The sequence below is a fragment of the Myotis nattereri genome (genome assembly GCF_964212035.1).
Source record: "Myotis nattereri genome assembly, chromosome: 14".
Taxonomy (NCBI): Eukaryota; Metazoa; Chordata; class Mammalia; order Chiroptera; family Vespertilionidae; genus Myotis; species Myotis nattereri.
The window spans coordinates 58970934-58985342 of NC_138089.1; the positions used below are offsets into that span (position 1 = coordinate 58970934).

General features: G+C 56.7%; 1 protein-coding gene across 3 annotated transcripts in view; it reads left to right on the plus strand.

The window, feature by feature from the left end:
- Positions 1–5642: 5642 nt before the first annotated feature.
- Positions 5643–14409, plus strand: part of POC1A (POC1 centriolar protein A) — a 34753-nt gene continuing 25986 nt past the window's right edge. The window contains exons 1-6 of one of the 3 annotated variants that reach the window (XM_081106510.1): positions 5643–5994; positions 8434–8518; positions 9358–9529; positions 9880–10059; positions 11262–11369; positions 12157–12272. In XM_081106510.1, the coding sequence (XP_080962636.1) occupies positions 5977–5994; positions 8434–8518; positions 9358–9529; positions 9880–10059; positions 11262–11369; positions 12157–12272 (679 nt within the window). In that variant the 5' untranslated portion in view covers positions 5643–5976. Of the gene's footprint in view, positions 5995–8433; positions 8519–9357; positions 9530–9879; positions 10060–11261; positions 11370–12156; positions 12273–14409 lie in introns of those variants that run through there. The other 2 variants (XM_081106511.1, XM_081106512.1) reach the window with 2 other exon arrangements.

Genomic DNA, 14409 nt, shown 5'->3' on the forward strand with positions numbered 1-14409 from the left:
GGGGAGAAGTCCGCGAACCGACAGCCCAGCGTGTCCGGTGGCGATCTGTCGCTGGTGCAAGATAAAGCAGGGACAGGGGAAGGCGGTGGCATTTTCAGGAAGGGGTCGGGGAAGGCTGCACTGAGGAGGTGATGTTCGAACACAGTCCCGCTGGAAGCGATGGGTTGAGCTGAGTGGACGCTGGGACTATGGCCAGTGCAAGAGGCCTGAGATGGGAGTGTGCGGGCACCTTCTGTCCAGAGGACGGTGAGGACACCGCGGGGTGGGGGTGGGGGGCGGAGGCAGGGAGCGTGGGCCAGGTCTTCAGAGCGGAGGTGTGTGAGGCGGCTGAGGGCCCGTCAGGAGTCACCTGGATTCAGGGCCGCCCAACATCAGCTCTGGCTGACATAGCAGCGCATGGAATCCTTCCCCCGCTGTGGAGGGTTGTTGTGACTGATTTACAATTGAGGACACGGAGGCTGGAGCAGTGGTTCTCAACCTTCTGGCCCTTTAAATACAGTTCCTCATGTTGTGACCCAACCATAAAATTATTTTCGTTGCTACTTTCTAACTGTAATGTTGCTACTGTGATGAATCATCATGTAAATATCTGATATGCAGGATGGTCTTAGGCGACCCCTGTGAAAGGGTCGTTCGTCCGCTAAAGGGGTCGCGACCCACAGGTTGAGAACCGCTGGGCTGGAGGCTGGGAAGGGTGGGGTGACTCCTGCTAGATCACCCAGCCTAGAGGAGGCAGGGCCTGGACTCACCCTTAGGTCTGCCGGAGCCGGGCCCAGGCCTGCGCTGCCCTGCCCCCTGCAGGTGGTGCGGCCTGAGAGCAACAGACGCGGGAGGGGCGGGGGTGGGCTGGGCCACGTGGGCGGTGTCATCCCTGGCTTTCCTCCTGCTTTCTGGGCCCCACCCCCTGGTCGCCTTGGCCCTTGGGCAAGGCCTCTAGGAGTGATGACAGGGAAGGAGGCTCTCCTACTGGAGACTGACTGTGGGTTTTGTACCAGGACAGAGACCTCCCTGCCACAAGGGCGCTTGAAAAGAAGCTGTCTTCCAGGCCCCCCTCCCCATGGAGGTCCCTCCACATTGAGGTTCCTCCAACATGGAGCCCCCCCCAACGCGGAGTCCTTAGTCAGAAATGGAGTCCAGTCTGATGGAGGAGGCATGGGGTGGTGCTCAGTCAAAAAGTGGAGGCACCTCCTCAAAAAATTAAAAGTGGAACTCCCATTTGACCCAGTGATGCCACTTCTGGGAATATAGACCAAGAAATCAGAAACACCAATCAGAAAGGATACGTGCACCCCTTTGTTCATAGCAGCACAATTCACCATAGCTAAGATTTGGAAACAGCCCAAATGTCCATCAGCAGATGAGTGGATTAGAAAACCGTGGTACATCTACACAATGGAATACTACGCTGCTGTAAAAAAGAAGAAATTCTTACCATTTGCAACAGGATGGATGGACCTGGAGAGCATTATGCTAAGCGAAATAAGCCAGTCAGAGAAAGATAAATATCACATGATCTCACTCATTTGTGGAATATAGTGAACAACGTAAACTGATGAACAAAAATAGAGCCAGAGGAAAAAAATATTTTAGAAGTAATCCTGTTATTTGCAGATTTTTAATATTTCCTACAACTTTTTTTAATTAAATCTTTATTGTTCAGATTATTACAGTTGTTCCTCTTTTCCCCCCCATAGCTCCCCTCCACCCGGTTCCCACCCCACCCTCTGCCCTCAGACTCCCCCACTGTCCTCATCCATAGGTGCACGATTTTTGTCCAGTCTCTTCTGGCATCCCCCACACCCCTTTCCCCCCCAAGAATAGTCAGTCCACTCCCTTTCTATGCCCCTGTTTCTATTATAATCACCAGTTTATTCTGTTCATCAGATTATTTATTCACTTGATTTTTAGATTCACTTGTTGATAGATGTGTATTTGTTGTTCATAATTCGTATCTTTACCTTTTTCTTCTTCTTACTCTTCTTAAAGGATACCTTTCAGCATTTCATATAATCCTGGTTTGGTGGTGATGAACTCCTTTAGCTATTCCTTATCTATGAAGCTCATTATCTGACCTTCAATTCTGAATGATAGCTTTGCTGGATAAAGTAATCTTAGTTGTAGGTTCTTGGCATTCATCACTTTGAATATTTCTTGCCACTCCCTTCTGGCCTGCAAAGTTTCTGTTGAGAAATCAGCTGACAGTCGTATGGGTATTCCCTTGTAGGTAACTGACTCTTTTTCTCTTGCTGCTTTTAAGATTCTCTCTTTGTCTTTTGCTCTTGGCATTTTAATTATGATGTGTCTTGGTGTGGTCCTCTTTGGATTCCTTTTGTTTGGGGTTCTCTGCGCTTCCTGGACTTGTAAGTCTATTTCTTTCATCAGGTAGGGGAAGTTTTCTGTCATGATTTCTTCAAATAGGTTTTTTGTTTTTTTTTAAAATATATTTTTCACGGAGAGGAAGGGAGAGAGATAGAGTTAGAAACATCGATGAGAGAGAAACATTGATCAGCTGCCTCCTGCACATCCCCCACCGGGGATGTGCCTGCAACCCAGGTACATGCCCTTTACCGGAATCGAACCCGGGACCTCTCAGTCCGCAGGCTGACGCCCTATCCACTGAGCCAAACCGGTTTCGGCATTCAAATAGGTTTTCAATATCTTGCTCTCTCTCTTCTTCTGGCACCCCTATAATTCAGATGTTGGTACGCTTGAAGGTGTCCCAGAGGCTCCTTACACTATCTTCCTATTTTTGGATTCTTTTTTCATTTTGCTTTTCCGGTTGGGTGTTTTTTGCTTCTTCGTATTTCAAATCTTTGACTTGATTCTTGCTATTTCCTACAACTTTTGTGATATTATACTGTTAGTATAGTTTTGGTAATATTTAAAATCTTTTTTTTTCTTGAAATATTAATGTTTACTGCATGTGATATTATAAAATAGTTTTTCTTGAAATAGTGTTTATTGCATCTAACATTATTATATTTAAAATCATTTTTTCTTGAAATATTAATGTTTAATGCATGTAAATGGCTAATTCTTTTGTAAAAAAAAAAAAAAAAAAGAAGAAGAAGCAGAGGCACCAATCCTGGCCAATGCAGGGCGTGCCAGTGGCGGATCCTGCGTTGTCTGTGTGATGTTGGCAGAGTCAACCTCTGCATTTTTTGGAGAATAAATGAGCAAGAGAGGGTGGGGCGGCCCTGCTCCTCCACCCTGATGAGCAAGGACAGAAGGTGGTGGGACTCAGAAAATCTCCCGGTGCCTCTCCTCTGAGCAGGCCTGACGTTTGGAAAGCATCTTCCAGAAGGGTTCCCCGAAATTCAGCTTTGCAGGTTACAAGCTCCTGTAGGTGAGGGTGCTCCAGGGCGTGGACGTCATCCTTTGAATAGTGAACCACTTCAGGGTGTGAGTGATACTAAACGTGTTTTAAGGAGAATGCCATCGCATCTCAGTAAAATGAGCCTGGACATTTCCAGCACCCAGGCCCCAATTCCATGCCCCATCACAGTGAAGACTGGACCCCATGTGGCTCCGTTTCTTGTGTCTGGCCCTCGATCTTCCAGGTCCAAAGGAGACCTATTCCCCCACAGTCCAGCTCCGTGCACGTGCCAGTTTCTTTCTTTTTTTTTTTTTAAAATATATTTTATTGATTTTTTACAGAGAAGAAGGGAGAGGGATAGAGAGCCAGAAACATCGATGAGAGAGATCGATCAGCTGCCTTCTGCACGCCCCCGAGTGGGGATGTGCCCGCAACCAAGGTACATGCCCTTGACCGGAATCGAACCTGGGACCCCTGAGTCCGCAGTCCAACGCTCTATCCACAGAGCCAAACCGGTTCGGCATGCCAGTTTCTGAATGTATTGCATCGGGCTCTGGTTTGCAGGCCCAGTAAACACCATCTTAGGCCTCGGATGTGGTCAGAAACAATCAGGGCCTGGCTAGGTCCTAATCAGTGCCGGGATCTGGCCACGCCGGCCTGCCCAGAGGAAGTGATGGAAGTGTGAACAAAGGGGCTAAGTCATGAGCCTGACAAGCTATGGGGGAGGAAGGGCAACATGGAAGTCCTGACCACTTCAGCAACGGAACGAACCACACAGGATGGTCTGACCATAAATTCCCACCCGGGCAGGCCAGGGCAGGTAGTCACGTCCCAGGCCTACAGCTTCCTGAGCAAATGTCAGTCTTGGCCTTAAGTGAGCCTTTCCCTTGTTCTTATGCATCTAGGATAATAGACCTTTGAAATTATTTTTTTTAAATTTTATTTATTGATTTTAGAGAGAGAAAGGGGAACACCAATTTGTTGGTGACTTATTTATGCATTCATTGGTTGCTTCTTTTTTACATGTAAATATTTTTATTGAATTTTAGAGAGAGGGGAAGAAAGAGAAGCATCCACGTGAGAGCGGAACATCCATCAGCTGCCTCCTGCACGTCCCCTACAGAGAACTGAGCCCACAACCCGGGCATGTGCCCTGGGGCAATGGCACCAGCAACCTTTTGGTGCACAGGATGCCGCTCCAACCTACTGAGCCACCTGGCCAGGGCTTCAGAGTAATTTTCTTTTCCAGATCTCTGGAAGGCACAACTGCAGGTACCGGAGCACGGGCCCACCCGCCCTGCCATCTCGTGGCCTGCACACCATCCCCATTTACTGGGAAAGTGAATTACCTGTCCTGTACCCACCAATGTCAAAGAAGTGTGTGCTTCTGCATTTTCCTTTTTACCCAGTCCCAGAGATTTCCCTACTTTGCTTTCTCCCGCTTCTTTCATCTACCTCCAATGGAGTTCAGGTAACGTCTTCTCCTTTGACTCTGATGTATAAGCTAATCTAGCCGCAGTACTGCCATTCTCCGAGCATTTCCTCCATCCGCTGAGATTGTGCTTCCAGGCACGTCCTGGAACCTGGTGGCTCAAATAAACTCATAAACCTTTTCTGTAGGCGGGGCATTGTTGCGTCTGGAGAGGTTTCCTGAATCTTGCAGAACATCCCGTCCAGGTCAGTTCCAGGTGGGGAGATGCCGGCAGTGCGGAGCGGTAGGAAGGCCTGGCTTCCCCACAGCAGAAAGCGGGCAGCAACGGCCTCTGGCGGCCAGGCCCCTGGCCTGTCTCCGTCCCTTTTGAGCATGTAATTAATTTACAAAGGGCTTCGCAGGGCTGAAGAGTCCAGACAGGGCCAGGCGCACCACACTCCCTCACATTACAAGTGGGGAAACCGAGGCCCACAGAGCGCAGGTATTCCGCCCCCAGGTCACACACGAAGCACGGGGTGCACTGAGTACGGAACCCGGGTCTCTCCACTCCACGGGTGAGATTCCAAGCGACCGCTGTGTTTGTTAAATCGGCATTTGTTTTCAGCGCGTTCGGAGGAGCGAACCATTAAGGAATTCCCGGAGGGCGAAGAATTGGCTCTTAATAAGGTGCTGAGTGAAAACGCAGCCTACTTAGCGCTTTAGGAGGGTAAACAGACCAGAACTCACTTCCGGGATTCTTCCGGCTTTCGCCGCCGGTGGTTAATCCCGGGCTCTCAATCCCGCCCTCAAGGCATCTTGGGAAATGTAGTCCCAGTTTCCTCCAGACGTCAGGTGGCGGCCGTCTTGGAACTGCATTTCCCAGCAAGCTGTGCTCGCCGGCTCGGTAACCGGGCTACGGGCGGGTGGGGCGAACGCCTCGGCCAGGGCTTTGGAAATTCTCAGGGAGGATGAGCGTCAGTGGCCAGAGGCCTTGGGCGGCGCCGTCCACAGGCCGCCTGGCCTGGCAAAGGTTGGGGCGGAGGCCGTGGAGCCGGCCCTACAGCTCTGCTTCCGGTAGGGGAGCAAATAGCCGAGGCGCTGCGTCTCCTTTAACCGCGGTGGGCGGGGCGAAGGGACGCGACCGGCGTTGCTATTGGCGGCGGTTGGGGGCGCGGAAACTGAACGCGCCGCAACGGCAGCGGCTGCCTTCTCGGGCTCCTGCGGCGCCTCGGGCGCCCTGGGCCCCGCCATGGCCGCGCCCTGTGCGGTAAGTGCTTGCTGGCGGCAGCCGCCGGGCCTTCGTCTCCGCGCACGGACCATGGGTACCTGGCGGGGGCACTGGCTGTGGGGAACGAGGGCCTCCGGGCTCCGAGCCCGTCTCCACGGCCCCGGTTTCCCGCCTGCAGGGCGCGCTGGGTCGGGGCGCCTCCTGCGTGCCAGGCCCTGTGCGGGCGGCCGGGCGAACGTTCCCGCGGAGGCCAGAGGGGTTGTTTCGAACTTGCTGGCCCCCCGCTGGGTCGAGAGTCCGGGAGGCTGGGTGGTGGCCTGTTGGTCCTCGTGGGCACCTGGGGACTTACTTGAGCCGAGGGCCCCCGCATTTTGATCCCTAATCTAGTGCTCTCCCCGCAAGACCCCGCCCCGTCCCCAGTGAATACAAACCACCTTCGGGGGGATGGACCACAGAGTCATGGGGGTGGGGGAGAGGGTGTTGGAGATGCCAGGGGCCCCGGGTCAGGGGTGGGCCTGAACTTGTCTCTGCCCGCGGAGCCTAGAGGTGGGCACTGCCTTACGCTGGTTCTTCCCAGGGAGTCGGGTAGGGCAGTTGCGCTGTTGGGGGCCCTCCCCCAGCTGCCACTCCCTCTGTTGTTGAAAGGGGACGCGGGCAGGTGTGTTGGGGGCGGAGCTGGGCCCCGGGCCGTGGGGACCTTTGTTCTGGTTACAGCTCTGTCGGGTGGCGGTGACCCTGCTGGGCTCCCGGGTGGTACTTGGGGGTGAGGGGCGGTGGGGGGGGGGGGGAGGTGTTTACCTCAGTGCCGAGACGGGAGCTGCCCGGGAGGGAGAGGCTCCCACGTGGGCCTGCTCCACACTCCTGGTCGGATGATGCTCTGGGGGTCCTGACCGGGGGCCTGGCGCTGGGTGGGGTGGGGATGGTGGCTGCCACCAGGTGCCTTCTCGGGGTTGGGTTCACAGGCCGCTGCGCCGTGGGATTGAGCGCAAGGGGGTGCGATTCCTGGGATGCGGGGCTGCTGAAAGGCACCCGTTTTCTCTCTTTGGGTCTCAAAAAAAAAAAAAAATAACGATGAGACATTATTCACATACCATGAAATTCACCCTTCTAAAGTGTAAAACTCAGTGGTTTTTAGTGGCTTCACAGCGTTTATTATGCAACCATCATCACTGTCTCATTCCAGAACTTTTTTGTCAGCTCAGAAACCCCCATACCCAGTAAGCCGTCACCGCCTTCCTGTTTCGGGCTCTCCCCCAGCGCCTGGTAGACACTAACCTATTTTCTGTCTCCATTCTGCACATTGTGTATAAATGGAATCAGACAAAACGTGGCCTGTGTGCCTGGCTCTTTCACTAGGAATATGTTTTCTGGGTTCACCCGTGTTGTAGCGTGTAACGTGTGTCGGTGCTTCGTGCCTCCCATGGCTGAGTGACCTTCTGTCATGTGGGCAGACCCCATGTTGTTGACCCATTCGTCCAGTGAGGCATCCTGCCAGCGCTTCTCAACCTGTGGGTCGCAACCCCTTTGGGGGTCAAACGACCCTTTCACAGGGGTCGCCTAAGACCATCCTGCATATCAGATGTTTACATGACGATTCGTAACAGTAGCAACATGACAGTAATGAAGTAGCAGCGAAAATAATTTGATGGTTGGGGGTCACCACACCATGAGGAACTGTATTTAAAGGGCCAGAAGGTTGAGAACCACTGTGTTAGGCTGAAATGCTCGGAGCATTTGTGTGCCGGTGTTTGTGTGGGCGCCGTTCTCCGTTCTTTCAGGGGTTTGCCTTGAATTGCTGGGTCATTTGATAAATAAACTCCTTAATTTTTTTAGGAGCTGCCAAACTGCTGCTTACAGGGCTCATTTTTCTTGTGTTTTTTTTTAAAGATTTAAAAAAAGATTTTTTCTATTCTGGCTCTCACATTTTCATATGAATTTTAGGTCAACTTGTCAAATTCTGTAAAAAAAAAAAAAAGCCACCTGGGATTTTCATCGGGATTATGTCCAATCCGTGGAACAATTTGGGGGATATTACACCTTAAAAATATCAGGTTTCCCAAACTATGGGATATCTTTCCATTTACCTAATTGTTTTTTTTCCTAAATTTCTTTCAATAGTATTTTATACTTTTCACTGGATGCATCTTATACTTCTTTCGTTAAATTATTCCTATTTTACATCTTTAAAGTGTATCATAAATAGAATTGTTAGCTGACTTTTTCAGATTGTCCACTGGTAGGATACGGAAATACAATTGATTTTTATATGTTGATTTTGTATCCTACAACCTTACTGAACTTACTTGTCAGATCTGATGGTCTTCTAGTGGGTTCCTTAGGGTTTTATTTATGCAGGGCCCTGCTGTGAGTATTGTAACCACCCCGCCCCGCCTTCCCCCCCCCACCCCCCCACCCCCCGCCCACCCAGAAAGCCTCTTCCTCCTCCAGCTGTCCCACACTTGACCCTGGTCTCCCCAGGAGGACCCCTCGCTGGAGAGGCATTTTAAGGGCCACCGAGATGCAGTTACCTGTGTGGACTTCAGTCTCAACACGAAACATCTGGGTAAGAGGAGGCATCTTGTCCTGGGCACGAGCTGAGAAGGCCAGGCGTCCCCCGGGGGTGCGGCCTGGGGAGCAGGGCACTGTGAGGACCCACATGCTCCCTCTGGACCTGCGTCGCGCTTCGGGCAGCCCGCTCTCTGGGTGCTGGGCTTGGAGGTGTGAGCTCAGAGAGGCTGGGCGCCTTCCATAGAGTGAACACGGCCTTTGCGGGTGGGACTGGGATCTGTGGTCCCCCTCTTGGATCTGGCCTGTGGAGTGGGCCCACACAGCGGCTCCTTTTCCTCAGGCCCCCACTGAGTGTTGTCCACGGTGATGTGGGCGCGCCCAGGAGATGCCACCAGAGGGAAGGATGTGGAGCAGGCCCGGCACCCCCCCCCCCCCCCCCCCCCCGCCCTGTGCTGCAGCTGTGCCCGCGCGGGGCTTCGTGCGCTGCTGGCGTGGCTGTGTCTTGCTTGTTTCTTTGGGCGAGATTCCCTCTTCATCTCAGGGGCAAGCTCCCCGCCAGAGGCTGCTGGTCTTGGAAACTACAATCATTTTTGGTCCCTTTTGGGGACCTCCCTTGGCTTCTGAGTGGTCAAGGCCATTGGGTTGGACTTGCTTTCTAGTGCCCTCAGGGGGTGGGGTGTCTGGGAGACCTGCAGCCAGGGCTGGTGCAGGAAGGCGTCTCTGGTCCGGTTCCCATGCGGGCCTGCTTCACTCGCCTGGTCGGCATTCACTGGCGGTGTGGCCTGTTCCCGTGGGGCCAGGGGAGCTGCTGCTCTCCTGTCCCTGTCACCCCAAAGCCCTGCCGGAGACGCGAGGCCCAGCAGAGCCAAGGGTCAGGTGTCCCGCTCTCCCCAGCCAGCGGCTCCATGGACTCGTGCCTCATGGTCTGGCACATGAAGCCGCAGTCGCGTGCCTACCGCTTCGCGGGCCACAAGGACGCCATCACCTCTGTGAACTTCTCCCCTTCCGGACACCTGCTGGCCTCGGGCTCCCGCGACAAGACGGTGCGCCTCTGGGTACCCAATGTGTGAGTTCCGGACTGTGTGGTCCTTGTCTGAGCCTGGGCCCTGGGGCCAGCGCTGTCCCCACCCAGGTCCCTATTCTGGTCTGGACGGTCACCGTGGGACATCTCCCCACTCCCGAGGAGGTGCCATCAGAAGCTGAGGCTTCATGGGGGCCCTCCCATCAGGGTCGGGAGAGGAATTGGGGGCTGAGCCCGGCCATTGTGGAAACGACACGCCTGCTGCTGCTGCACGTGGGTGACGTGGGGGCTCTGGACGCTCAGGCCTGGGACTTAGGGACGGGCTCCCAAGGGGTAGGGCCAGCTTTGATGCCAGAGGCCCTCAGGTCGCTGATTCTGGATGCCTGTCCTCGCAGCAAAGGTGAGTCAACGGTGTTTCGTGCCCACACGGCCACAGTGAGGAGCGTCCATTTCTGCAGCGATGGCCAGTCCCTCGTGACAGCCTCCGACGACAAGACAGTCAAGGTGTGGTCGACCCATCGCCAGAAGTTCCTGTTCTCCCTGAGCCAGCACATCAACTGGGTTCGCTGTGCCAAGTGAGCGTCCTGCCCGAGACTCGGAGGCACCGGGGGTGGGGGGCACAGAGGGCCTGCCAGGTGCCAGCCAGCATTGTGACCTTGGGCACATTAGCCACTCTATAATCTTCCTGAACCTCAGCTTCCTTATCTAGGCGATGGAAACTACAGTACCTCTTCCACTGTAAGTTGTTGAACAGCTTCTCTGAGCTGATGAGTGACAAGTGAGTTATCTGGTTGTCATGGTGACCGACATCAGGGCTTAAACAGCCCAGGGCAAGATAACAGCTAAGACGTCAGCACTGCCACTGTCAGCACTGCCACTCTCCGCTTCCTCTGACTCCTCCTGGCAGCCCTGCGGGGGGTGGGGGTGTGGGGGTGTCACTCCAGTTGTGGATGAGGAAACAGGCTCAGAACAGGGCAGTATCTTGCCCCAGGGCACAGGGTGGGCGTGTGCAGAGCTGGGTTCAGCCCGTCCCTGGCACTGAGGTTGCCTCCTTTCCCAGGGGGGTCTGCTCCTCGGGTGGATTTTGTCCAGATCTGTGGGACGGGGCCAGGCGTCTTGCTGGCCTTCCCTTTGGTGTGGGGAGCGGTGCTGAGGGGTGGGGTGACCCTCAGGGCCTTTCAGAGGCCAAGGATTGCCAGCACATGTGTCTGCTTCAGCTTTTTCCTTCAACAGAGGTCTCCCCTATCAGGCCTCTGACCCAGTGGAGGAGGTTGGGGGTGTCTGCGACACTGGGAACCATGGTCAGGGACTGGCTGTGTTCTGGGGACCCCATGCAAGCTACATGTTCTCCAGGGCACCCGTTCCCTGTGCTGGGAGGTCCCTGAGGCTCTGAGGCCTCACCGTCAGGCTCCTGAGAAAGGAGGGGCCAGGCTAGCAGACAAGTGGCGGCGCCCCAGAACCCCCATGTTGTTGCTGGCAGCTGTGTGTTGCTGACCCACTCGGAGTCACAGAGACGGGACCTGGAGCACTGCGGGCTGTAGGCCACCTTCACACCAACAGCGCCAGCAGGCAGTGCGCACATCGCCCCTCCCGTGCCCGTGCCTGCCCCATCTCACAGAGGGGCTGCACGGCCCAGGGGCACTCGGGTCAGAGCGAGGCATGTAGCCTGCTGGTTCCTGGGGTCCGTAGTGGGCAGTGCAGGAGGGTGGCTGTGGGAGGTGGTGTGGCGCCCGTGGCGTCTGTCAGCCTGTGGTGTGTTTTGCCTCGCCTGATTCAGGTTCTCCCCCGACGGGCGGCTCATCGTGTCCGCCAGTGATGACAAGACTGTGAAGCTGTGGGACAAGACCAGCCGGGAGTGTGTGCACTCGTACTGCGAGCACGGCGGGTGAGTCCCCGCCGCCTCCGCCCGCGGTGCTGCAGAAAAGCAGGGCCTGGGCAGCCATCTCTGCCAAGCCCTGGCTCCAGCTTTCCTAGTGGCTGGCAGGTTCAGCCCCATCCCTACCAATAAGGGGGAAGCTTAACCCCTTGGGGCGAGCTCTACCCCAAGGCACGTCATTCTTGGGGCCCCTCTTCACTCTCTGCTCCTCAGAATTGTGACGTCTCTCTGAAAGCAGTTGAACCCACACCCTCCAAAAGCACGTAGGTGTGATGCCTGTGCGGTGGTGGCTTTATAAGTGAACGGGATCATGACCTTGTGGCGGGCGGTGGCTCTTCACACTGCATGTCATCGGGAGCGGGAGGGGCCTGCAGCTCAGCAGGACTCCCCTGTTCTGGGTTCCTAAATGCACCCGAGCTTCGGCCTCCTCAGTGAGAGCCCCGCTGAGAGCTGGCCACGCCACCCACCTGGGGTTCCGCCCGGGCACATTGAGGGCCCCAGGCCCTGCTGGCCTTCGCGTGCGCCTCTGCGGCAGGCCTGCCTGCCTCCAGCCCCGGCGAGGGCGCCCTCTGCCTCGGAGCCCCAGCAGCCGCTGACCTCCGGCCTGAAGGCTGCTTTCTTCCTCGTATTTAGATGTGGGTGCTGGGCCTTGTTCAGGTTTCTCTCACCGCTCCTCCTCGCTCCCCTTGGCCACCTGCTACAGAGACGTGGGGGGAGGGCTCTGGGACAGCATGAGCAGATGAGGGGGGGCGGCGCCAGCACAGGCCTCTGTGACGTGACAGCCCTGTCTCTCCAGCTTCGTCACCTACGTGGACTTCCACCCCAGTGGCACGTGCATTGCGGCCGCCGGCATGGACAACACGGTGAAGCTGTGGGACGTGCGGACCCACCGGCTCCTGCAGCACTATCAGCGTGAGTGTCCTGCGCCCGGAGCCTGCGGGCGGCCCTTTCGGTAGGAGGCGCCTGGTCCTCCAGGATCTCCGGGGCGGCAGCCTCGGCCAGGAGATGGACCATGGCACGGCCTGGTGTCCACCAAGCCCTTTGTCCCACTTATGAGGGCCGGATGGGGAGCCCTTGCTGGGTCAGGGCTCCTCTCTGGGGGCACCCCAGGCGCTGCCGGTGCCACTGCCTCCCCCTGTATTAGAGGCTCTGCCCTCCAGGGCCGCGCTGGCAGCCCTGGACCTGCACAGGGGACTAAGTTTAAAGTTCATGGGCTCACTTCCAGAATTCAAACCTGAACACGGGAAGGACACGTCTGGACAAGGTGTGGGCGTGGGGTTCAGAGCAACACCCCACAAGCCTTCCTCGCGGATTCTCGGATGCTTGAGGACAGCACTTTCTTGGGGTCATCAAAGTGACAGGCCTCCAAGAAGGGGGAGCGGGTGGTCTTAAAAGCACGTGGTGGAGGGGGCTCTGCACCCACGTCAGTGTCCTAGCTGCGTGACTTGGGTGGGTCGTGTCCCCTCTGGGCTTCCTGGGGCAACGATGGGGCCTCTCGCAGGTGGTGCTGGGAGGATAGAATGGGTCCATGGAAGAGCTTGGAAAGTGCCAGGCCTTAAGCGGGAGCCAGGGAAGTCCGAGTGACCATGACAATGATGCTGCTGATGCTGGGTCTCAGTCTGGAGTTAGGTCTGGTGTCCTTGCAGGCCAGCCTCCGTGGTCAACACCTGCAGTACCCTGCACGGCCACCAGGTGGCAGGGCCAGCCACAGGAATCGATTATTTTCTCCACAGAGCCCTGGGGTTTGTCACTGAGGATGCCCATTTCAGAGGCGTCTAGAACAGAACTGCAGCGGGGGTCTGCCCTCTACTTGGCGGCCACGCCTCTCCCCCCTCCAGGCTTAGAGGCCTTTCTTCTGCTCCAGGCGACGTTGGGGAAGGTGGGCTGGCACAGAGGAGCCCTGGACGGGGAGAGTGGGGAGGTGCCGGTTGTGCAGGCTGCCCCGTCTGTGAAGGGGTGGCCACAGTGCCCTCGGTACGGGGTCCTGAGGATGGTCATGCAGTGCTGGCAGCATGGCTGGGGAGGCCGGGCCCACCTCTGATGGGTCGAGCCTGGTGGTAGGGGCAGCAGTGGGCATCCATTGGGGAAGACCTTGAATGCCATGCACTGGCCCAGTTCCAAAGGTGCAGGCTGGCTGCAGCGCTGGAACCCGCGTCCCTGGAGTGAGGGATGAGAGGCACGTGAGGACCAGTGCTGAGAGCTGCGTGGCAGGAAGCAGTGAGCCTGGGTGGCAGGCAGGTGGGCTGCCCGTGCCCGATGTCCGAGTGGGGGCCGAGCATCAGTGGAGCAGGGTCAGGCCGGGCTGGGTTTGGAGCAGAGGTAGGAGCCAGTGCTGTGGGTGGAGGGGCCAGCTGGGCCCGGGGATCTAGCATGAAGAGAGCCGAGGCCCCATCCTGGGCCCCTGCAATTGTGGGGCCACGGAAGAAAAAGGCCCACAAAGCACCCAGAGGAAGGGGTGCGAGCCCCTCTCCCAGCAGGAGGGCTGAGGAGGCAGAGCCAGGGGAAGCAAGCGGGGTGTGCAGCGGGCGGTCAGGAGGGGGTGGCGCAGAGCAGTCGGGGAAGGTGGAGGGTGCTGTGGAGAGGTCCCTGGGTCCTAGGGAGCAGGCTTGGTGGTGGGGGTGGGGGAGGTCAGCGACTGGCAGGGCTGGGGACTCGGGTGGCCTCAGGGGCCCAGGCCCGAGGGACCCTGTGGGGAGGTTTCAGCCGGGCTCTGCTGCTGCCCTTCCCTCTTGTACCAGCGCCACTTGGGGAGCCCAGCATTGTGTCCCCTGCCGCCTACTGTGGGTCAGAGGCTCCGGGGAGCTTGGGGTACCCCGCAAACAACCGAATTCCCTTGGAGCTTTGGGCAGGGTACGTGGTGATGTTCACAGGGCAGCGAGCCCATCCCCCCACCCTAAGCGCCAGGAGAGCCTGGGGGTTGGGGGGCCACCCTCTGTGTTGCTGGAGGGACCTGGCCAAGCAGCCCCCAGACAGCCCCCGTGGCAGCACCTTCTCCCGAGAGGCTCTCTCCTGCCCAGAGGGAGGCTGATTCCCTAAGAGGGACTCCTGG